This window comes from Cibotium barometz, chromosome 25 (genome assembly GCF_041138505.1).
Source record: "Cibotium barometz isolate CiBa-2024 chromosome 25, ASM4113850v1, whole genome shotgun sequence".
Lineage (NCBI taxonomy): Eukaryota > Viridiplantae > Streptophyta > Polypodiopsida > Cyatheales > Cibotiaceae > Cibotium > Cibotium barometz.
In genome coordinates this window covers 34,101,010-34,127,357 of record NC_141070.1, presented here as the reverse complement: position 1 = coordinate 34,127,357, position 26,348 = coordinate 34,101,010, and the positions used below count along the sequence as shown (strand labels likewise).

Here is a 26,348-nt window from a genome sequence, read left to right as displayed (position 1 = left end):
AGTCCTAGGTTGGTAGCCGCCTAGCAACATTAAAGAGTTTTGTTCCCCTGGTTGAGTCTCCAGTGCTTGGCTTAGGTATGCGGGACTTTCAAAAATATTTTCTTTGGATGAATATGATACATATTCTTCCTCCACATAGCCTGGGTTTACCAAGTCTCTACACATATTTGAATTGTCATAGTCGACAACCCTCACAGGAGCAGTCCCTGGAGCAGGAGGTTGAGCACCAAGAACAGGTCGTGCTTGTTCTTGTGCCATCGGTGGCTTACGTTCAAAACTAGTATACTGTTGATACATTTGTGGAGCCACTCCACCCCTTGGCTGCTCACGTTCCTGTCTCATTCTCGCAATGCGAGTACAATCCTGCGTGGTATGAGTAAAGTTCCATGCACAGGCTTGGCACCACTTCTTTGTGGGTTGGTTTGTGACTAGAGGAGAAAAGGTATTACAGTCCTCTGTTTTATGGTCACCGCCACATGCTCCACAAAGATGAGGACCTGTAGGAAGCACACTCCTCATTCTCTGCTGCTGTTGTTGTGGCTGCATGGGTGGACGATAGGTTTGTCCTAATCTCCTTAGCACTAGGTTGGCTATCTGGTCTGGATTTACTAGCGCGCTAGACCCTGATCTTTGGTCATCACCCCACTGATCTCTAGGTTTCACCTCTGGGCCAGAACCATCCTGGAACTTGAAGTTATCGGTGAAATCCATAGCATCATGGCAACACTCATTGAAACTTGTATGCTTCTTTGCATAGAGATGTGTATGCAGTGTCGAATTTTTGAGGCCTTTTAAGAAGAGAGAAATTAATCGACTTTGGGCGGGCTTCTCATCCTCTGGGCAACGATTAATGTACTGCTTCATTCTATTTACACAGTCTATAACACTCTCATTCTCACCTTGCTTGAAAGAGTAGATGTGTGCTACCGTGTCATGTTGAATTCCCATCAAGGAAAAAGCTGCAATGAATCGCTCTTCCAAAACTCGTAAAGAAGTTTTGTCAGAAGCTTCTAATGCCTGAAACCAAGCAAGGGCTTTTCCTTCAAGAGTGAGTCCAAACCCTTCTATTTGAGTATGCTTATCAGCAACTTGCTCAGCTCGAACTGCTTGCCTAAAAGCTGCTACATGGTCGTATGGATCTCCCGACCCTTCATACTTCTTTACCAGTTTCTGAAGAGTTGATGGTCTTACTTGTCTTGAATACTCGTCATAGGGCCTACGGCCTCTCGCTCTTAGTGGGAATTGTTCCTCTCTTTGGAAAGATGGTCCACATGTTTCCAAAATTGGTGTGGGTACCCTATTACCAGCCTCACCAAACCCCTCCAAAGATCTTGTCACCCGTATTTCAGGAGGTGCATTTATAGGAGGCCGAGTTAGCTCCCCTATCCTCCGATTGTTATAGTGAGAAAGATGTTGGTGTGGTGTGACCTGTGGTCGCACATTTGGTGTAGGACGATATCTTGGTGCTAGAGTTGGGGTGCTAGCAGTGGTCCACTTAGATGTTGAAGGTCCCTCTCTAGTGAACTCTCGTAGGGGAGGAGCAACAGTTTCTCCAAGAAAGGCTGTCTCTCCTGGTTTGGCTGTATTTGTTGAGAACACTTCCATAAATAATGGTTGTCCTTTCCACGTGAGTTCCCTAATCTCTTTCCAATCTAAGGTTCGGTATTCATTGGCCCATTTATCAACTATTCTATTCATGTGTCCTGCGAGCTTCTCAACTACCACCACATGAGCTAGAGGAAGATCTAGCTGTGGCAATTTAGTCGTGGCATAATATCCCTCTAACGAGTCCTTATAGACCTCTTGAAGTGGGTCATCCTGTAAGACCTTTGTCACAGGAATTTGTCGTACAAACTCCCATTGGCATTCAACCCCCTGATCCATTTTACTCTTGCCTTTCCTATCCCTTTCCAAATTTAGATCTACAAGAAGTAAATCATCTATGGATGGCTTTGAGGACTGGGCATTGGATGGTCCAGGTATGTCCGGCTCAATGAGCCAGTCATTTCTAGACTCCCTTGCTCTGGAAAGTTCTGATAAGTCTAAGAACTCGGTTTTAGAGAGCTCCCCTAATTTGTCTACCTTTTCTGGATGGTAGGTGACTTCGTAGCGAACACCATCTCCACCCATATACATGTTACCCTGGTCATTGACTAGAGGTGCTCTATCAAGTTCTGAGAAAAAGTCGGCGATCTTAACAAGATACCGTTGTTGTGGGTCCCTAAAGATCTCAGCTCCTTGAGCATTTGTGTAGACATATTGGAGTCTCACATTGAGTGTTAACCCCATAGTGTCGGCTTCAAATGGATTAAAGGATCTTGAGGGTGTTCTATTTGGGGCTACGGGATGACTATTTGTCGGCACTAGATTGTCCATGGACAATGAACTAGTTGTTCTAGAGGAAAGGGTATCGGATTGGGATTCAGAAAGAGTTTCAGCAATATCTGCCAAATTTCCTACCGATTGGGTCCCACTTTCTTGCGTAGGTACTCTAGAAGGTGCCGTAGGTCCTATGGCAGAATCTACACGACGTCCCGACCGCAAGTGCATAAGGTCAAAATTTTTTTTGGTTTTTTTTTTATGTGTTTTTGTTTTGTTTTGTTTTTTTTTTAAATAGAAATATATATATATATATATATGAATATATATATATATATTTTTCACCCTACCTAACCACTAAAGGCAACTAAAAAGAATATGTGTAGTGTACTATCTACCGTATTTTTTTAATTATTTATTTTTTAAATGTTTTTTTTAAATGATTTTATGATTTTATGATTTTTACTTTTTTTTTAACACAAAAATTATGAATCACACTAAAAAAATACTAATTATGCACAAAGTTACAAAAATTAAAAAATACAGGTTAAACTAATTATGCAAAAAATTAAAGAATGAAGAATTACAAATTATGCAAAAAAGTAGACTCCTAAAAAATCAAAAAATTTTCTTTTGTCTTCTTTTGTTTTTTCCTCCTTTTTTTGGTTTTTATTGTTTGTTTGTTTGTTTGTTTTTATTTGTATTTTATTTTATTTTATTTTTAAATAAATTTTGTGCCAAAAAATATGAGTTTACCAATTATGCATCATTTACAAAACTTCTAAAAAATAAAAATAAAAAATGCAAGCTTCTTTAATTATGCAAAAATTTAAATGATGAACAATGGTTTCAAAATACAAAAGTAAAAATTGTTTTTTCGTCTTTTTTTTTCTTTTTTCTTAAATTTAAAACAATGCAAATTACTCTAATTATGCTAAAAATTACAGAAATAAAAAAATAAAAAATATGCAAACAATATGGACTCCTAAATAATTTAATTTTTTTTATTTTTTTTATTTTTATTTTCTTTTTCTCAATTTAATTGTTTTTCTTTTTCTTTTTTCTTTTTTTTTTCTTTTTTAATCTCTTTTTCTTTTTTCTTTTATTTTTCTTTTTCTTCTTTTTTCTTTTCCCTTTAAAAAAAAAATAAATAAATAAAAATCTCTTTTTCTCTTTTTGTTTTTTTTTTAAAAAAAATATTTTTTTGGTTTTTTGATATTTATTATTATTATTTTTATTTAAAAATACAGAAACCTGAAAAATAACTAAAAATTAAAAAAAATTAAAAAAAATATTAAACTACTAACCTTATCCTCAGCCGCTCGCCGCTCACCGCTCCGGATTTCTCGCTTGGCGCGCCGACTCTTCAATGCACCTTCACGCTCGCCTTCGCTTCCAGCTGGCCTTCGCCTCCACTTCACGGCCCTTCAACAACTCTGCCTACCTCGTCGCCTCCAGCTGCCTCGCTTCCCACTGCACGCCTCTTGCTGCGCCTTCAACTCTTTCGCCGTCTGCTGCAGGCTGCGCCCGCGTATGCCAACATCGCCTCCAGCTCTGCGTTAATATATTATACCGGCCGCCTCTCCTTTCGCTTCCTCCAGCCACCTTCTGGTGCAAGCAGCCGCCTTCTGGTGCAAGCTGCGCCCGCGGTCGCCTCTCCTTTCTTTCACTTGGCCGCCTCGACGCCCTTAGCTCTGCAGGCGCCTCAGCTTCTTGCTATAGCCAGCCTTCGTTTTCTTTACTGACCTTCGCCTCCTTGCCAGCAGCTTCGCACCAGCCCTTCACAACTGCAGCAGTCGCCACCTTGCCAGCAGCTTCGTATCTTTACTGACCTTCGCCTTCTTCCTGCCGGCCGCCTCAACTGCTCCTCCACGCCACACGGCCACCTTTACTGCAACTGGCGCCTTCGCCTTAGCTCGGCCACCTAACAGCCTTGTGATTATATATATATATATATATATATATATATATATATATATATATATATATATTATTGCCGCCTTCTTTGCTATGCCTGTCGACGCAGCCTTCGACACTTGGACGCTTCTACCCTCTGTGCCTTCTGATATATATATATATATATATATATATATATATTTAAAGCCACCTTCAACGTTCTACCTCCTTGCTATAAACCGGCCGCCCACTCCAACTGGCCGCCCACAGCCTCTCCATTGTATATATATGTGAATAAATAGATATATATATATATATATATATATATTTATCTATTTATTTTTTTTTCTTTGCTGCGATTATGGAGATGCCTCCCCACACGATAACAACACAACAAAACAACAAAAGAAAGGTCGCCTCCAACACTTCCTATCTCCCTTCTCTTTCCCTCCCTCCTCTCATCCTTAAGCGGACTTCTTGCTTGGGAGTCTATGGGGCTTGCATAAGCTATGGAAGAGCTTAGCGACGCACCTCTTTTCTTTTTATTTATTTATACTAATTACATGTTAACGAAAAGCATGAAAGAATGAAATGACAAAAAACAATGAAGGTAAGCATAATGAACGGTACTTGAAAAAGCATAAAAGCAATGAAACATAAAAAAAAAAACAATGCGGGAGAAACCTCAACCGCTCAATGGTTCACCTTATCCACTCACACCGGGATCACACACCCAAACTTAACCTAATCACTCAATGGTTTTGCAACCAAAAGAGGAAATAGTGGTGGTTTCCACACACTCTCAACTGGATTTGAGTCTTCTCCCCGGCAGCGGCGCCAATGGAGAGACGGAATAACTCTCTCACTTGTAGCAAGAGTAGTATGATCCACACTTAGCTCAATCCAATGGGATTTGCATCCCTTTCGGAGCTAGGGATTCAACCCGTACCGGTGCACAAAAGCTTATCCATTTGATGGAGAGAATGCTAAGAAAACTACTACTATTGACATGGACTTAATACACACACAAGCTCAATCTTGCCATACTCATTCACTCATCATCCCACTCCTTCATACATCCAAACAAGAAGAAAGCCTAGCTATTGCTTACACAAAGATCAAGCATTCTTCATTCTCAAATAAACATTTCCCTAGCATGCACACAACCCTTTAAGCTATCAATAAGAAATATGCATACTAGAGAATTGACAAGAGAAGAGAGACTAATATCAACTCATTGCATTGAATTAACAAAAGAATAGAACTTACAACAATGTAGATGGGGAGTGAGAAGAGCTTGCACCTCTATGGAAGAAGAGGGAGAGCTAGTCTCAAGAGAGCTCAAACATGAGTTTGCCCAATGTGTCCATGCTCTCAAATGAGACACCTTTTATACAAAAATTCTAGAACTCCCAAAAGTTCCCATGTGGGATTATTGTGAAGCCCTCTCCCACATTCATCTACAAAGTGGAACTCTTTACAAGAGCCCTAAGTATCTTTTTTGTTGCTTCCTTGTATTGATCTTCATTTACATGCAACAGTACCGCTATAGGGAGCTCATTGCAGTTTGAGCTATTGTCTGCAGTTTGCAGATTTTCAGGTTACACTCAACAAAAGGGCAGGTGATAATGTCAGACACCTTATCATCTATTATAAATGAGAAGCTGGACAAGAATAACTTCCAGGCATGGAAGTTCAGGATGACAAACTTCCTTAATGGAAAAGGCTACTGGGAGTTTATCTTAGGAGATGAGAAAGAACCGGAACTTCCGGAAGAGAATCCCACTCCTCCAGGTGCAAGCCTTTAAGGCATGGCATGAAAGAGCCAGTAAAGTGATGTATTGGCTATCAATAAGTGTCACAGATGCAATGATTGGACACATACAGGATGCAGCGACACCAAAGGATGCCTGGGATACCTTGGTTAAGCTATATAGCACGAACACCAAGGCAAGGAAAATGCAGTTGTTGAAACAAGAGCTGCATAATGTCAAGAAGATGCAGCTATCGATCAATGATTACTCATTGAAAGTAAAAGGGCTTGCAAATGCCCTTGCATCTATTGGATCACCTGTGGAGGATGATGACTTAGTCTCAGTCACATTAAATGGTCTAAGTAAGGAGTACGACCAGCTTCGGACATCTATCCGAACTCGAGAAAATTTTTCGAACTTCCAGGATCTTATATCTATCCAAACTCGAGAAAATTTTCGGACATCTATCCGAACTCGAGAAAATTTTCCGAACTTCCAGGATCTTATATCTCTGTTGATTACAGAGGAGATGAATGTTGGGAGCAAGGTGACTTCCAGCAATGTGCAGGAGCAGGCCTTCTACTCGTCGAGGTAGATCATCATCTAGAGGAGGACGAGGTGGTCGGTTTGGAAACCGAAATCAACAACAACAATCAGAAAATCAGTCCAGCAATACAGGTGGAAGAGGTCAGTCTCGAGGCAGGGGGAGCCAGAGAGGCCGTGGAGGATGGCAAAGAAACCAACAAACAGATAGCAACATGGAATGCTATTATTGTGGGAAGCCAGGACATATGGCAAGGAGCTGCTAAAAGAAACAGAATGACATAAAGAGTGGAAAGTTGCAGCAGGGCAACTATGCATCTTCAAGCAAACAGGCTGAAGATAGAAGTGAGCAGCTATTTGTGATGCAGCACATGCTTAGCTCTATGACAGGGGATGTATTACAACCTAGTGATGTGTGGTATGTAGATTCCGGAGCATCTAACCATATGACAAGTCATGGTGAGTGGTTTTGAGATATGCAGAAATTGCAGAAACCAGGGTATGTGCAAACAAGAGATGATAGTGCGCACCCTATTGCGCATGTTGGGAAAGTGCCATTATCTATGCAGGATGGCAAAATGAAGTATCTTGCAGATGTACTTCATGTCCCAAACATAACAAAGAACTTGGTCTCAGTTGGGCAGATGGTTGAGCAGGGTCTGCAAGTGAGGTTTAATCCTCAAGGCTGTTTTGTTGAAGACTTCAAGGATCAATGCCGCTTGGTTGTGCAAAGGGCAACAGAAATGGAAGAATGTTTACCTTGGATGTCAGCATGCCTCAGGTGAAGGCTGCAATGTTTGCGCATGGTACAAGTGTCATTGCAGATATTGACATTTGGCATAAGCGCATTGGACATGTGAATGTGCAGCGGTTGAAGTCTATGCAGACGAAAAATCTTGTGGATGGTTTGCCCAACTTTAAAGTTGATGGTATGCATAAGGTGTGTGAAGCATGCCAGCTTGGTAAGCAGTCTAAACATGCTTTTCCACATGACAAGCATGTGAGTATGAGACCATTAGATGTTATACATTCTGATGTATGGGGACCAGCCAAAACTACAACTATTTCTGGTTGCAGGTTTTATGTGACCTTCATTGATGACCACACTAGGAAAGTGTGGGTCTACTCTATGAAGGAGAAAAGTGAGGTGTTCTCTCACTTTCAGAAATTTAAAGCAATGGTTGAAAAGGAGAAAGGCATGCAGATAAAATGCCTAAGGTCAGATGGTGGGGGAGAATATTTCTCCAATGAGTTTACAGATTTCTTGAGAGAGCAGGGAATCAAGAGGCAGTTCACATGTAGGTACACTCCGCAACAAAATGGTGTTGCAGAAAGAAAGAATCGGCACATTGCAGAAGTTGCTCGTGCATTGATGAATGAGAAGAACATGCCTCATTATTTTTGGGCTGAAGCAGTATCAACTGCTGTTTATATTATGAACAAGACTCCCACTGCAGCTGTTCGCCTGAACAAAAGTTTACAGGTACAAAACCGAATGTTGTACACTTGAAAGTGTTTGGCTGTGCTGCATATGTGCATGTACCTGATGAAGTGAGAACAAAGTTGGATCCAAAGGCTGAAAAATGCATCTTCATTGGGTATTCCTTGGAGCAAAAAGGTTATAGATGTTATAACCCTACGACTCGTGAGATGCGAGTGAGCAAAGATGTGGTCTTTGATGAAATGAGTAGCTGGTATGCACCAACAAAGATAGACGAAGATGCAGATGTTAGAAGTGTAGATGCTGTTCCACAGGTACAGCAACAGTCACAGGTCTTGAGTGGACCGAGAGAGTCCTCGAGCAGTGGATCCATTGTTAGTCCATGGTCAGGTAGGCTGAGGTCTGATGCATCACCTCGTGATGCACATCGTGATGCTACAGGTGCAGGAACACATGTGTCATGTAAAGGGAAGGAAAAGGTAGATCAACCTTTTATGCCTCACGTGTCAGCAGGTCACTCTTATGTGGATGGTGACACATAGGTGCTCTGCTTGGGATTTGTAAAATTTTTTCACCCATTTGTGAGGGCCCTCTGCCTTGGGAGCTCGAAATGAGTTGTATTGTAGCGTGCATGAGTTGTGCACAAATTGTTGCACTCCATGGGTTGGTTCCTTTTCCTTAGCTCTTGGGTGCTTAAAAAGCATTGGTTGGGTGATTCCACATGAGCAAAATAGGACTCAAAATAGACTTGGTGTCTAGGTTGTGTAGGCACATGCACATGCACTTGGATTAACACTCGGTTGTGTGAACACATGGTTGTGTGGTGGCAACTCAAGTGTACCACATGTAAAGGAGATTGGGTCAAGGCTATCTACTATGGAGTATCTATATTAGAAGCCTTTCATTATATGGTTGACAAAAAAAGGAGATAGAGGTAGCACACACAAAAGAGTAAACCCTAGTTACTTCATTGCATCCAACCACACAAGAGAGAAGCCATATCCATTTCCCACAAACTCTCACACAAAGAAGAACACATACATAGTGTAGTGTTCTCACACCAAATAAACCTAGAACTAATGCCCACACTCATATCATGACCAGCTGGACGCGGTCATGAGTCCACACATACTATCCACCTAATATGTCAGCACATCAAGTGCTACCACTAGCTATCTCCGAGCTACCACTAGCTATCTTCAAGCTTGCATTCTCAACACTCCCCCTCAAGCTCATAACATCCATCTCATGTACTCCAAGCCTATCTTGAAAATACTAAACTTCTCTTTACCCAATGCCTTGGTAAAGATGTCTGTAACTTTCTCATTGGTCTTTACATAGACCAAGTCAATCTACCTATCAAGAACTTTCTCACGCACAAAGTGATAGTAGACCTCTATGTGTTTGGTGCTAGCATGATAAACAGGGTTGCTAGCCAGTTGTATACTATTTATGTTGTTACAAAACATGACAACCTTCCCATCATGATGCTCACCAAGATCCTTGAGTATCTTCTTCAACCACATAGCATCACATGCAGCCATAGCTGCTCCTCTATATCGTGATGCTCACCAAGATCCCCATCATGATGCTCACCAAGATCCTTGAGTATCTTCTTCAACCACATAGCATCACATGCAGCCATAGCTGCTCCTCTATATCGTGCTTCTATGTGCTAGACAAAGCAACGGTAGGCTATTTCTTGCTACTCCAAGTAACCACCACACTCCCAAGTGTAAATGCATAACCATTAGTGGATCTCTTATCATAAGTGCTACCTACCCAATCTGCAATAATATAGCCATGAACATCCAAATCTCTCCCATATTCATAAAATAAGTCATAGTGTGCTGTGGCTTTCACATATTGCAATATCCTCCTTATTGCATCCAAATGAGGCTTGCATGGACTCTACATAAACTGACTCACTAGTCCAACCACATAGCTCAAATCTGGCCTCGTGATAGTCATGTGGATGAGACTACCAAATAACCATCTTCATGTAGATAACCATCTTCATGTACATTGTGATGTCTTTCACCCCACAATCAGCTCTCGTAACTTCATGTTTTGTTCCAAGGGCGTACTCATTGGCTTGCATGCCATCGTACCATATTTGGGCAACATTTCCAAGGTATAATGCCTTTGGACCAACCATATACCCTTTTTGGTTCTCACATCCATATGGTTGGTCCAAAGGCATAATGCCTTTGGACCAACCATATACCCTTTTTGGTTCTCACAACCTCAATGCCCAAAAAGTACCTCAACTCACTGAGGTCGTTCATGTCAAATTCTGCACATAGCATCTCTTTTACATTGGCTATATTATGGCCAAAATCACTTGTGACCTATCAAGTCATCAACATAGATGACAATGACAACAATACCTCTTTCTGTCTTCTTCACATATAGTGTAGAATCTAAAGTGCATACCTTAAAACCAATGATCTTGTCACTCCAAGCACGTGGTGCTTGGAGTGAAGCAAGCACGTGGTGCTTGCTTTAGCCCATATAATGCTTTCTTCAACCTACATACATGTGTGTAAGATAATGAGGGTGTACAAACCCCTCTGGCTGCTCCATGTAAACTTCCTCTTGCAACTCACCATTCAAAAAGGCATTTTTAACATCCATTTGATGCAGTTTCCAACCCTTTGAAGCTACCATAGAAATGATTGACCTCACAATGGCCATCTTGGCAACTCGACTAAATGTTTTCTCATAGTTAAGGCCCTATGTTTGCACATATCCCTTTGTGACTAGCCTTGCCTTATACCTTTCTATTGTTCCATTTGAGTTGTATTTCACTTTGTAAACCCATTTACAACTAATAGCATTCTTCTCACTTGGAAGAGAAACCAACTCCCAAGTATCATTGTGAACCAATGCATCCATCTCCTCATCCATTGCCTTTTCCCATACATGTTTGTAGGAAATCATGGTAGATCAAAGATTAAGCACAACATTATAGCATGATTAAGAAAATGCTAATACAAGATTAAGAATAATGAACAAGATTAATCAAAGCATAAATGCCAATAACATTGCATAATACTCAATTGATCTCTTGTGAATGAGTGTTACAAGTTACCAAATGAGGCCCCCAATCCATTCTTTTATAGCTTGAGAAAGCTACCCATGACATCATCGATTATGTCATTACACCATTGACTAGGTTCAATGTATGAGCATCTACCTAGGCTCCATTTCTACCAATGCTTCTAACCTTTGAATACCATCTAATGTCCATACAATATATCTATCATACCATGTCTAATGCCATACCATACTAATTCCATCCCAATGTCCATGATGCCTTCATTGTTGTAAGTGGCCATTGGTAGCCAACTTCCAATGCTTCTAACCTTTGAATACCATCTAATGTCCATACAATATATCTATCATACCATGTCTAATGCCATACGATACTAATTCCATCCCAATGTCCATGATGCCTTCATTGTTGTAAGTGGCCATTGGTAGCCAACTTCCAACACCCTCCCTTGGCTCCAACATGGTCACTTTGGGCTTAGCTGATACATCAACAAGGGATAACCATTAGGAGGAAGGCTCAACTTCAAATATCCAAATGAGGTTTCCCTCCCAACAACAAAAGTTACTTGGGCTACATCATTGGTGCCCAGAGGTAACACCCATACAACCATTACCAATGTCCATTATAAACCATAGAGAAGTGGACCATTGGTAGTCACACTCTCATGATATCACCCCCCCTTGTTTCCATCATGGCCATCTAAGGAACTTCTATATGAGGACTCTCACAGAAAACACCATTAGGGGTGAAACCATAAACCATTACCATTGCCAGCATTGCCATTACCATGACCATTTCTATTACTTAGCTTGACCTAAATAATGGGTGGTCAGAGGCTAGCTTACAAGAGATTCCATAAAATATTAGAGCCATAATTGCAATCCCAAACATACATCTAGGAGTTGTGCTCCTCTTTGATCCAAAATCCCAAAAGTTTGTGCTAATGCAAATTTTTGATTGAACGATCCACAAGTAGTGTGATCATATATGATTCTAAGTTTAAATTGCAATAATGCAACCCAATTTGATGATGGCATTGTTGATGAAGCCCTCTATGTTGCATAAAAATTCCCAAAATAAAGCCCATGCCAATTTCCACAAACCCATGTGAACTGCCTCTTTTAGAGGTCTCTTTACACCCAAGTCTTTTTAAACCTTAATCTTAAAGGTGTTTTTTAAGATTTTTACCAAAATAGAATCATCGCACCGTTTGAACGTCATGTAGATCTGCAACTCTATGAATGCGCCGTGGAATGTGCAAAGGTTATGGGCCATCGCTTATCTCTCTATTATTGGAGAAGATGTTGATCTGCTACTTCCCCTTCTTTTGCCACCTACTACTTCATTTGTTGCTTGCCTGCAACTACTTTTCTTTTCCCTCTGCAAAGAGAGCTGCCTTGCTGTTGTTGGTCTGCTATGCATGGAGATCTCCATCGCCTTGATGCACTGCTACTCGAGCTCTAGTTGCTAACGCTGATGCTGACCATGCCACTCTATTTTTTTTGTGGAGCTGCTTCGCCCACATGATGTGTTGTGACCAAGGAGGATGCCATGATGGAGCCTGTGTTGCTTTTCTCTCCGCGTTGTGGAGAAATGATGGAGCTTATGATCACCTCCTTCTTGCTACGAGCCGACTGCACAATGCTGTTGCTCTTCTTGAGTGTTCTATGATTTGACTATGCTCTTCTTTGCAATTTGACTGTGATCTTCTTTGCTAGGGCCAATGAAATGGTCATTGAGCTAGAAATGGCACCAGTGAGTTTCTTCTTCATGCCATGTTGTAGGGCATTCTATTGAGCATAGTGTTATGTTGTGTGAGCACTACTGAAGCAGCTTGATGAGAGCTCTAAGTGGCTAGCTCTATAGTAGCCAATTTGCTATTGTCAATATTCTGAACACCCTGCTTGTTTTCCACCTTCCCTCTCACTCTCCTTCTAGATGAGACAGAGGAGCCTCAGAATTGTGTTGTGAGTAGACCAACAAGAGGAGGGTACCAACTTGGGACAAAAAACGAGTAGAAAGCACTAATAGCAAAGGAGAGAGAGTCACAAAACCTATTATCTAAGCAACCAAGAAGATAGTCCTAATTACTCTCTAATCACCAAGACAAAGCGATAGAATAGACCTCTATGAACCTAACTATAATCTCCTAAACCTATGCTCTGACACCATGTAGGAAATCATGGTGGATCAAAGATTAAGCACAACATTATAACACGATTAAGAAAATGCTAATACAAGATTAAGAATAATAAACAAGATTAATCAAAGCATAAATGCCAATAACATTGGCATAATGCTCAATTGATCTCTTGTGAATGAGTGTTACAAGCTACCAAATGAGGCCCCCAATCCATTCTTTTATAGCTTGAGAAAGCTACCCACACCATGACATCATTGATTATGTCACTACACCATTGACTAGGTTCAATGTATGAGCATCTACCTAGGCTCTTTTACATGAGTGAATAACTCCATTTTTGCCCATGACATCATCGATTATGTCACTACACCATTGACTAGGTTCAATGTATGAGCATCTACCTAGGCTCTTTTACATGAGTGAATAACTCCATTTCTACCAATGCTTCTAACCTTTGAATACCATCTAATGTCCACACAATATATCTATCATACCATGTCTAATGCCATACCATACTAATTCCATCCCAATGTCCATGTGTAAGTGGCCATTGGTGGTAGCCAACTTCCAACAATGCTTACCAATTGCTTCACCAAAGCATGATGGTTCCACATGCTTAACCATTGACATCATGTATGCATAATGCATTGCATACTCTTTGTACGTCAACTTGTCCATGGGATACCTTACCCTTTGTGACCTTCTCACAACCTGTGGCTCACTATGAACCTTTCTTGCATGTGGTGGCACATACCTTTCTTGCCTTACCCCCCCTGGTGTATGTAAGGATGGGATGCCAAGTTCCTCATCCAGGTTTTCCATGCCTAAGGAATCATAACCTATGATACCAACTCCTTCCACTTTCTTCTTTCCCTTATCCAAAGAACTACTACTAGTGCTACCCTGCTCATTTCTCAATCTTCCATTTCATAGGTTCACACTGGTACCATCACTCGATCTTACAGGTCCTGACAATGAAGTAGACACATCATTTGGCAACTTTACATGAATTTTTGAATCAATGTCATCTACCATGACATCCAGCTTGTCCTTGTACCAACTTGCCAATTAATCAAGCACAACATCTCTTGATATAACCACCTGCCTTGCATTTGGATTGTAGCATTTGTAGGCTTTCCTATCTTTTGCATAACCAATGAATATGTACTTCTCTACCTTAGGATCCAACTTCCTCCTTTCATCAGAAACATGTACATAAGCAATGCTCCCAAAAACCTTGAGATGACTAATGTCCGGCCTATAACTTGTAAGTCTCATCTCAAGTGTACTCTCATGTATGGAAGTTGTGGGTGTCTTGTTCAACACATACACCACGGTGGCACATGCCTCAACCCAATAGTGATTTGGCATGTTCTTCTAATTGAGCATAGCTCTAGCTACTTCACATATCACACGATTCTTCCTCTTAGCAACTCCATTTTACTGAGGAGTGTACCTGCAAGTAAGCTACCTTCTTATCCCATGCTTTTTAAGATAGTCATCAAATTCACATACCACACGATTCTTCCTCTTAGCAACTCCATTTTACTGAGGAGTGTACCTGCAAGGAGTGTACCTGCAAGTAAGCTACCTTCTTATCCCATGCTTTTTAAGATAGTCATCAAATTCATGCAAGGTGTATTTTCCACCACCATCTGACCTCACATATTTGATCCAATTCCCATATTGCTTTTTTGCATATTCCTTGAAAGCAATGAACTTTTCAAGAGCTTCACTCTTCTCTTTAAGAAAGTATATCCACATAAACCTTGTGTAATCATCAATGAATGTGATGTAGTACCTGTTTCCATTCATAGTTAGGGATTGAGCTAGCCCCCAAATATCACTATGAATAATCTCCAATGGCCTATGGCTTATGTTGCCTTCCTTTGGAAATGGAAACCTTGCTTGTTTCCCAAATTGGCATGCTTCACATACATGATGACTTCCATCATTCTTAAACCTGGGTAAGCCAGCAACAATGCCTTTTACTTGCATGTTATTCAATCTGTGAATGTTCACATGTCCAATTCTCTTATGCCACATGTCTATGTCCTGCACAACTCCATGACTCTTTGAGAACATAGTTGAGCTCAATTCTGGTAATCTTGCTTCAAGCTTGAATAGCCTACCTTCCTTCTTGCCTTTGGCTATCAACCTGCAGCCATGCTTGAAGTCTTCAACAAAGCAACCTTGCTCATTGAATCTGACTTGTAGTCCCTGTTCTACCATTTGACCCACTGATGCCAAGTTCTTTGTGATAGAAGGTACATACAGTACCTCTAACATGTTCTTTACATTTCCACCATGAGTAATAGGATGCTATGTGTCATCACCTGTGACCACATAACCTTGAGTCTCCATTGGTTGCATCTTCTCAAACCATTCACCATGGCAAGTCATATGGTTTGAGGCACTTGAATCCATGTACTAAGACTCATCTCTGCCATCACTATTAGATGTCATAGTTCCCATAACATGTGTCATAGTAAATAAATTATTTGAATTTCCATCATTGTTGCTAGTAGAGGCATAGTTACCATGCTATGGTCTACCACTTCCATTTCTTACATCATTTTGCTTTTTATAGCAGCCCTTCACCATGTGACCAAGCTTGCCACAATACTGGCATTCAATCCCACTAGCATTATGTTGTTGGCCTTGCCAATGACCTCTTCCTCGAGTACATGTTCTCCCCCTGCCTAGGAAGTATGTATTTCTACCACTACCACCTCGTGCACCATATGAATTTTAAAAATTATGTGGTGGTCTATCTTGCCAACCTTGGCTACTTCCACATCCTTTGAAAAAGGATCTCCCCCTACCTCTCGCATCTCAAGAGTAGAATGCTTGATCCCTAGCATGAGTAGATGTACTAGAGCTAGTACCAAGCCCAAGCTTCATCTCTTCAATTATGAGCAATGAACAAAGCTCATGAAAATTTGGGGGGTTGTCACCTCTCACTGTAATAGATGCATCAAAATTTTTGTATTCTTTGCCCAAGCCATTCAAGGTAATGGCTACCAAATTACTATCATCCATCGGTGTATTGATGGATGCAAGAGCATATGCTAGGCTCTTTATCTCTTAAACATAGTCATGCACACTTCTACTATTTCTCACCACACTGTGCATCTTTTGCTTCAATTGAGGTTTCCTTGCCTATGTATTAGTGTTATACAACCACACAAATGTATCCTATGCATCCCTAGGATTATCCAAATTCTGAATATGACATAGCATATTGTTTGTCACACATATGGCAAAGTAATGCAATACTTTGTTAGCTCTTTGCGTCCAAGTCTTGTGAGCTTGTACCTGTGCTAGGGTTGCATTTGGCTTTGCATCTTCACTTATAACCAAAACCCAAAAACTTTTTCCTTTTAAGAAGCTCTGCATCTTGTACTTCCTAAATTGTAATTTGTTTCTGTCAGGCTTCTCTCCCACAATCTGTATTGGACCATCTCCCATTGTGAATACTTGTAATGTACCCTAATCTAGCACTCTTTTCAATGCCTTACAAAACTCCAAATGCTTATGAATCAAGCTTAATATGTGTTATACATATGCATTTACATCCCAGGAGGCTTCATGTTGCATATGAACTTCATTTGAATAATTAAATTTGGGTAAAGGTAATAAGTTAAATTTTCTAGTCTTTTTTGTCGCCAATAACTAGTTAAAGATTGTGCGCTAATTCCTTCAATTATTTTTCAAATTCAATGATTTAACATTCATTAGATTTCCAATACATTGCTCCAACTAACCCTAAGAGGGTTTGACCAAATTCTTCAAGATGAGAGAACCATCAAAATTTTTAACTCTCTTGTTTGTTATTTTTGCTCATGTCAGAGACCAATAGTCACTTAAAGTGCTCTAATTTCTTCAAATCTAATCCAAATACAAAAAATTTTGAATCAAAAGTTTAGCAACTCCTTGCTTCTTGTATGTACCAAAGGAATTAGTTCAATTTTCTAGAGGTAGAGATTAATAGCATGATTAGTGAGGCTCTATTTTTGTAAGACAGTTCTATAATTCTGCTAACTATCCATTAATTAGCTCATTATGCCTATAATCCTCCAAATGATTCTCCCAAATGAGTTTCCCAGCACCATTCACACATTTTCTAAGCTTTTTAAGACTTTAATCACTTGCAATGGCCCTCTATCAAATGGCATCAAAAAGTATGAATGTTGTCCCAAATCTGCATCAAAAAAGTGTCACCTATTTGAGATGCCTGTAGGGAGAGGACAATACACTATTGAGTTGATAGGCATCATAGAAAGGGGTTGCTCAGAGGAAAAATAGGCACATTGTTGGAATTAGGGTTGCAGGGAAACACACACAGCTTGGAGAAGACAAAGGTAGCACAAGGCACTCAATAGAGAGTTGCAATAGAAAGATGAGATAGCCCTAGAATGATGGGCGTATATACAATGCACGGGGTAAAAAACCTCCTAAAGAGGGAAAAAGTGCCCCGGCAGTCCTAAGTGTGTTCACACACATCACTACCTCATGTATATGGTAACAAATCCCCCCTGGGAGTGATGCGGTGAACGAGAGCTGGCACATAGAGTATAGGGAAGTGCCATGTCCTAAGGACATGATCAATCCACAAAGGGGAGTAAGCCCAAAGCTTTGCGGATAGGTGGGGCTCTTCACATTATGCTTGGATGATAGCATTGCACAGAGAGTTTGGAATGAGTGAGATGGGTATTCTTCATTGCTTTCTTGTATCAAAAACTTGGCAAATTATGAGGGGGATGCACACCTCCTAGAAACAGTACGTATAGGTGCTTCTTGTGGCCATGGTATGAAGGATTGCACACCCTTATCTACTACTCTCGATTGGACTATGAAGTTTTCATCTCTTGATTCCTATGAGCTGGGGATACTTCATTGTACCAAGAGCTTGACGGGTCACTTATCTGGTAGCACCAGGTTGGACATTTGTTCTCCGGTTGGGCTTCTCTTGGAAGGATTTAAAACGGTACAAGAGGAAGGCTTCTCTTCGTGGCTTGGTGTGACACATATTTGGGTTAGGGATGTGGATATTTTGCTTGCGGAGATGTGTCTTGGAGCAGTATCGATTGAGTGCGTGGATTTAGAGATTCTAGCTCCTTGAAGACTTGTTCTTCACCCAGGATCTCAGAGGGGGTGACAGCATTATTTCTCCGGTTTTGTACCCTTTTGGTGGTGTCAGGGGTGCCCAGTTTTTTCCCAAGAAACATCATGGAGGCCACACTTGATGTCTTCAAGTGTTCGGGGCATGGAGCTTCTTCTTTAGCTCCCTGGTTTTGGTGCTACATTCAGGAGCTGAGAGGGGGTGTTAATAGAATGGTCACCTCCTGTATGTGAGTGAGGGGCTGCTTTGTGGGTGTGCCTACCCAAGAGAGAGGATCACACATTCTACACTGTATGTGGGGAGGTGGTAGGTCTGCTAGGGGGTTGTAGGCACTGTAGAAGGTCAACAACCTATAGGTCAAGGGGTTGAGGAAGCCCAAGGGGTGCCATGGGTAGCCCAAGAGCAGTGGGCAGCCCTAGAGGCAATGGGGCTGCTACTATCGGGTTGCTACCTGCTCTGCAGAGCCCGACTAGGGATTGGTCTACCTGCCTCACGTAGGAGCACACCTGTGGCATTGTTCACCTAGGGGGACGATCTAGGCGCCTACTTCTTGTGGATCCCCCCTTCCTTTTCTCCTTTTGTACAAGAACAAATGAGCACCAAATTCAAGGTTTTGGAGGAGGGCTCTTTATAGCCCAACAAGCCCCACATGGACTAGACTAAATGGTGGGCCACCCTCCACAAGACTCAACTACTTTGGGGGCTACCTAACTACATGCTACCGCATAAAAGAGAGGCCACTGAGAGTTCAGTTAACTGGGAGCTTTTGCATTATCCCATTTACACCTTATTAATTGATCATAACATTTTCAACCTTACAATTGGACATTTAATACTTCCAACCTTAATGCAACCCTTTATACCATATTTTTCCATAATTCCTATAAGGTGAACCACATACCTTAGTGTTTTTTATTTTCTTTTTAATTAATTTTCTTCCTTAATTTTTTGGACACTAAGCACATCATTTCCTCATTTTTCAAGAAGGCTCAACATAAATAATTATCTACATGTAAAGTATAATGTGCATAATGTGCACACCTAAAAATCTCAAGGGTAATTAAGGAAAAAATGTGTACATGTACACACATGCATGTGCTAGAGAGACATTTCACATTAATGTGCATGTGTGCTCATGGAGCATTAGAGGGGTTCTAACCCTTGAAAATTTTCAAGGTGAAAAATGTGCATGTGTACATGTGTGACCCTTCATATATTTTTATGAGATTTAATAATAAATTTATACGAGAAGAGAGTTAGTAGTTCTTTAGTCACATGGGGAGGGATCTTACAGGGTAAGACTCGCCTAATTGGGGAGGGATCTTATTTATACGAGAAGAGAGTTAGTAGTTCTTAACTCACATGGGGAGGAATCTTATTTATACGAGAAGAGAGTTAGTAGTTCTTTACTCACATGGGGAGGAATCTTATTTATACGAGAAGAGAGTTAGTAGTTCTTTACTCACATGGGGAGGGATCTTATAGGGCAAGACTCGCCTAATGGTTTTTGGTTAGGAGGCAGTTATGCATGCCGCTTATGTGTTAAAAACAAATGCCCCACCAAAGCATTGAACAGTGATGCCTTATGTCATCACTCCATTTTAATATTATTCTATTGAAAATGGTTTCCAAACTATAGAAAAGAAACCAAACAATGTTACACTTTTGTGCTATATAAACAAAAAAAAACAAAGTAAACTATCTTTTACACCTTACCCTCGAGGGGAGGGGAGGGGGAGGGGGAGGGGTTCACTGAAAATAAGTAAGTGTATCATGTAGGTTCAACATAAAGGGTGGTTTTTTAAATCTTTTTTTGAGGGTACCATTTGTAGGGGTATTCACGGCTGAGCGTAAAAAGTTATCGCGGTTTTAAATTGAAAATTTGTGGATAAGGATGCAAAAAATTCCAGAGTGCAAAACCATGAAAGCGAAGAAGGAAAAGTGAAAGCTTAATATGGCCACATGAAGGGATTTGGGGAAAATGAGGAGATGATTGATACAATTCTCTCGAAAGTGGAGCACGCACTGAAGGGCATATATTTCTTGAGGACGCATGAGAGGCATATTTCTTGAGGACGCACTGAGGGGCATATTCCTTGTGGTAAAAGTTCTTTCACGCAGCTAATATAAAAGGGAGTATGCAGCTAGAGAGAGCGAGCGAGGTGCCCGAGAGAGAGCGCTAGCTGCGCACCTTGAGAGAAAGAGAGAGAGCGCGCGCGCGCTAGCTGCGCACCTTCCGAGAGGGAGAGAGAGAACTATGGCAACTGAGCAGTTGATCAAGCGGCAAAGCTGCGGACCCGGCCTCGCGAAGCTGTCCGCAGCCTCGCGTAGGAGCACACCTGTGGCATTTTTCCAAGGCTACAATGCAGTGCATGGGCATGGGATGAATACAGAAGTGAGAGGGCAGAAAGAACTCACGGGAGGCACAAGCTTCGTGAAGTGCGACATCTGCTACACCACAAGTGAGCTTAGCCAGACGCTGCAAGTAGAGCAGTCTCTGTCGGTGAGCTATGATCCCGTGGGCAGCATCTCGGAGAAGCTACGATTCTTCCAGAAACTGAGCGCTTCCTCCACCACCACCTTCATCGTGGTGTTTGCCCGGCACACCAAAGCCAAGGAGGTAGTCACCAACGTGCAGCGGGATGTTTCAGTGCCCGCCCCGGCTGACGACACGCAGTTGCGAGAGTTCGTGCAGCTCTACGGCGATAGCTACCTATCCAGCCGAACCCTCGGCGGCGAGTACTGCGCCGTCTACTCGTACTACTCCGACTCGAGGGAGCAGCAGCAGGGGCTGCGCGCAGACATCACAGGGGCTGGCATTTTTGCCGGGGTGAGTGTGGATGCATCCTTTCAGGTGAGAAGTCAAAGCTCTTACCCACCCAAAATTCATGCACCACTAGGGCTCAAAAGTGTGTGTGTTTTGGAATAAAAAGAGAAAAATGGGCTAACCTTTCTGTCACCCAAGTGTGGTTAGCCCACTACTCTCTAAAGTACAAGATCTTGAGTTCAAGACCTGTAGGATAGATCAATTTGGTCTTTTGGGATTGTTCCCACCACGTTAAAATCTTCTCTCTCAAAAGTACCCAAGTGTGGTAGTTTGGTTAGCCCACTTCTCTCCAAAGTACAAGATCTTGAGTTCAAGACCCGTCTAATAGATCAACTTGGTCTCTTGAGATTGTTCCCACGATGTTAAAAACTTCTCTATCTCTCATACACACCCCGCTTGTTTTTGTCTTGCTTACTCACTCTTTTCCTCACACATTCTCTTACACACACTTCTTGTTTCTTTTGTCCCACACACGCATGGACTCTTGCGCTAGTAGAGCAGGGATAAAGTAGCCTAAAGTAGGCTTTTATGTGGCGGATTTGTCATCAGCCCATTGTGGGATATTCCTTCACCACTCTAGGGGGATGATTCACTTGAGTGTTCAAGGGCAAGACCCCCTCACACACGGTGTGAACACACGAGTGTCCCTTCCCAAGCTTCATACATCAGGGCTTTAACTTAAAACCCCAAAGTTGAGAAGCCCTAGCTTTATAGCTAGACCAACTTTTGAGGGAGTGACATTGACCTTAGGCCCATGTCACACACGGGGGGTGGATGGACGAGGTTCTTTAAAAAAAGGACTAATCAAAAGTGGCACCAGCCTGCTGATGTCTTGTCACAACATCGGCCCACCAACATTTGCATGCTAAGTTGGCATGCCAACTCAAGGCCAACTTTTGGGGGAGTTTGGGCCGTTTGTTCACCCTGCCCAAAGTATGAATAGTGAGAAAAACTGACAAAAAGTGCATTGCTTGCCCACCCACATGTGACAAAGTGCCCGTGGCCCCTTTGTTCACTTGCCCAAGTCACAAAAATGGCAAATTTACTCTCATAATAGGCTTTAAGTGATACTTTAGAACAACATTAGTAAATTTTTTTGAATAAAAATGGAATTTCATGTCCTCAAGAGCTATAATAGATAAGGGCTTCTTTTGATACCCCTAAAAGCATGCTAAACATAGGGCCTTTGTGTGTGCACCCGAGTTTCATCATTTCCACATGATTACTTGGGGTAATGATATTACATTTTGTGAGTGTTGAGGTTTAGTGAAAAAACTAGCTTCTCTTTAACTTATGTTGCCAGTTTCGAGAGTATTTTCTCTTCATATATGTCTACCTCTTGAATCTAGTCTATATTATGCAGGTCAATATTAACAAACTCAATTCCACTCAAAAAAGGCGCATCTCTTTTGAACACCGAATGTCCGGCATAGCCAATCCCGAATTTCCTTCTTCTAACAAGATCACAGAGTTTGCCTTGAAATTCCCCTCCCTTGAGCTAACAGCTCCTGTAATCATAGACTGGGCAGCTTTTGGCTATGAGCAGGTTCCACGCATAGGCAGCATGTTCAACCGTATAGCACGCAATCGAGAGTTGTTGGCAACAAGCCCCGAATCCTCAACAACCTTGAGAAAATTGAAGGAGCTAAAGGAAAGTATAGATGCAATAAACAAGGTGTACAACTTGTATGACAGTAACTACAAGGATGACACTAAGCTCAACAATGTGAAGGACGAGGTCAATCAAGATGAGAGCAATGTGCGTTCTATGATAAAGGCTTATTTAGACGATCCTCTCAAGCCTCTTCAGGGACCTTTAGTGCTACGCTCGCTTGACAAGGGCATCCCATTTTTACAATATGAGGTGCATGAATCTGCGCGAATATCTTCAGGGGACTACGGCCCCGTAGTATTTGATGATGTGCAGAATCCCAAGGAATTCTTTCAACAACGCAAGAGCGTCTCTGCCATCCAGCTGCGCTCAAGTGATCGTCTGGTAAGTTGCCTTGTTGTCACTTACTCTGGTGAAAACATGCAATCACAGACACTCAATCATGGCACTCATGAGCATGACTCCAGTAGCCATCTTAGCTACGTTCTCAATGTGTTGCCCAGCCACTACATTGAATTTATGTCTGGTAGAATTGGCTCTGTCCCTGGTATGGCTCCCCGTCCAGTGATCACCAACCTTGCTTTTATTCTTGATGATGACTCTTCCGTCTATGGTGGTCCTTATCAAGGCCAGCAATTTGGATGGACCAAACCCAAAGGCTCATTCCTCTTGGGCTTCAAAGGTTGCCATGGTTGGTACATTGAAAACCTTCAGGTTGTCTATGCTTCCTTCTCACCTGCATATTGGTCCCCAAACTAAGTTACAATCTATCCAATGTGTCTCGACTTGTAAGATTTATAGTCACGACTATAGTTACAATCTATCCATGTAAGATTTATAGTCACGACTCTCCCTATTTCCACATCAATATTACTGTTTGAAAACTTTAGTATTTATATTATTTGTATATTTCTTATTGTCTCCTTGAATTATCACAAGAAGTTTTAGACATTTATGCCATTGTGATTCCCACATTGCGGATTAAGATTTATAGTCACTTCCACATCAATATTACTGTTTGAAAACTTTAGCATTTATATTATTTGTATATTTCTTATTGTCTCCTTGAATTATCAAAAGAAGTTTTAGACATTTTCCCACTATGATTCCCACATTACTGATTATGACAACATCATGAGCTTCTACAGGTGAGGCGGAGCATGCCTAGCTGGGTGCGATGGGGGGCACGGGGGGGCAGCTGCCTCCTACCCCCGAATGAGAAAAACTAGATTTTACAAATAATAAATTATTTTTCCACAAAAGAAAATATATTCTTCTTAAAAGGCAGACAGGGCCACATTCAAAAAATGGCTAATCAAGTCAAAAACAAGAATTGCAAGAACAAATGCCTCAAGCCATTATTGTATTCATAATCATATGAGAAAGAAGAAGAAAAAAAGTTACGATATTAATTTCAAACTTTAACTTTTAATTTTAGCTTTGAATATGCAACACAACAAAAAACATATAATCAATTTATTAAATTTATAAAATTAAATAATAAATTTATGTAGGAGTACTAAAAATTGCATAAAATCTAACAATTCCTCCCAGTAAAAGGTAAATTTCCAACTCTCAAATTTCAAGATACTGAATTGATTAACCGTACTCGCAAAATGTGCACTTCGTTCTCTATGTACACAACTTTCATCAAAGCTAAAGAATGACTTCTCTCTTTGACAAATATAAATTCTTTTAGTGTGTCATCACCTAGTTAATTTAAAAAAAAATAAAAAAGAAGTGTGTTGATTGCATAGGTGCTAGAGCTAATCAAGTGCATCAAATCCTTGTACTATCTATTATTGCTTGGGCAACCATAATAAGCATCTATTGTATTAGGCATACATGAGTGAAACAACCCCCTTTCAGTCCTAAATGTTGTCTTCTCTTCATCTCCTTCCTTCATCCTTATTTAATGATATCTCAATCTCAAATCAATCTTGGTGAAGAACTTTTCCCCTCATCAAGAAGATCATCAATGCAAGGTATAGGGTACCTATTCTTGATTGTGACCTTGTTCAAGTCACGGTAATCAATGCACATGCAAAAGGACCCATCCTTCTTCTTCACCAATAGAATGGGAGATGCAAATGGAGATTGTGAAGGTTGAATAGGACCCATAGCAAGCAAATCTTGCACTTGCTTGGCCACTTCCTCTCTCTCTAACTTAGACAAATAGTAAGGAGGGTTGACAACCTTTGCATTTGGTTCAAGTACTATGGCATGGTCAATCTCCCTCTTAGGACTCTTTGGCACTTGCAAAGTATCTTCATACTCTTTGAGAAAAGCTACCATATCCTCATCCATGTGCTATCCACTACTTTCCATCTCCTCTTGGGTAATATGCAACACATAGATAGTGCAAAAAGCCTTAAGCTCCTTCTTGAGTTGCTTTGGAGTGATCGAAGAAAGCTTTTTTGGTGTATTTCTAGCAAGTACCACTTGCTGTCCATGATGTAAAAAGCTCATAAAACCTTGTTGAAGGTTCACGTGAATGTCACCAAGTGACATTCACGTGAATGTCACCAAGTGAAGCCAACCAATTACACCCCATGATAATGTCAATGGGACACATATCCAAGACCACCAAGTCACCTTCCCAAGAGTATGAAGAGGGTAGAACCACTTGTTGGGATTCTAGTGTGAATCCTGATTTCCTTGCGGCCATTCCGGAATATGTGTATTCTAGAAACACACACAAGTCAACTTGCTAGAAGCAGCTACACGCGGAAGGCAGATCAGATCCAAAGGCAAATGCGATCCAAAAGCGGATTAGATTCGAAGGTGGATGCGATCCAAAAGCAAAGGAGATCCGAAGGCGACAGATGCAATCCGAAATCGGCACAAAGGCGGATATGCGATCCAAAGGCGAAATGCGGATGCGGTCCGAATGCAAATGCGGTAAAAAGCAAAGGATATGCAGATCGAGGAATATGTCAGAATTGAATGCAGTCAATTCTGGTATAGCTCTACCATTCGTTCTGTTGCAATCAAAGGCGCGGCAAAAAAGCTACTATTTGTAGACCGATCAGACCTAAATATAGTAAATGATATTCAGGGCATATCCTGTGGAGAATCTATCTAAGGTTTATGCACTATACTCTTGGAAAAGATCGCTGCTTGTTTTATTCCTTCGTGGGCTACAACTAAGAAGAAGTAGAGTGTGACACATAGTGTGAAAAGCAGAGAGCTGCGTGTGTGTGTGTAAAGAGCAAGGGTGAGTAGGAGCTCTATCTCCTTGTAATTCTCTGTGTATTGAGGATTAGTAAAACTATGCGCTTTCCGTGGATGTAGCCAAAATTTTGGTGTTGAACCATGTAAACCCTGTGTTGTCTCTCTCTCTATTTTTTCTGTCTCTATAATTTCTCTGTAACAATCTTTTCTGTCTATGAATCTCTTAGAGCTAAAATAGCAAACTCCAAATCTTTGGCTAGGACAACTGAGGGTTGCTCCCAACAACTGGTATCAGAGCAGAGTCCCACTTGCCTCTCCCAACAACTGGTATCAGAGCTCGGGTTGCTTAAAGAAGCATCAGAGCAGAGTCACTGGCTGTGAATAGCTGATCACTTAGGAAGGAGGAGTTCCTTGTTTGAGTGGGAGTAATGGCAGAAGAAAGCAAGTTGTGGATAG

General features: G+C 41.2%; 1 protein-coding gene across 1 annotated transcript; it reads left to right on the top strand.

Moving 5' to 3' along the window:
• Positions 1–20,431: 20,431 nt before the first annotated feature.
• LOC147624486 (uncharacterized) lies at positions 20,432–26,018 on the top strand. Its single transcript, XM_086819493.1, has 2 exons — positions 20,432–21,133; positions 22,470–26,018. Exons 1-2 carry the CDS (start codon positions 20,537–20,539, stop codon positions 23,475–23,477), a joined length of 1,605 nt encoding a protein of 534 aa, XP_086675619.1. The 5' UTR covers positions 20,432–20,536; the 3' UTR covers positions 23,478–26,018.
• The last annotated feature ends 330 nt before the right edge of the window (positions 26,019–26,348 follow it).

Coding starts and splice junctions, on each gene's coding strand:
- LOC147624486 (XM_086819493.1), top strand. CDS start 20,537: ATGGCAACTGAGCAGTTGATCAAGCGGCAAAGCTGCGGACCCGGCCTC. Junction 21,134..22,469: donor GTGTGGATGCATCCTTTCAG/GTGAGAAGTCAA, acceptor TATATTATGCAG/GTCAATATTAACAAACTCAA.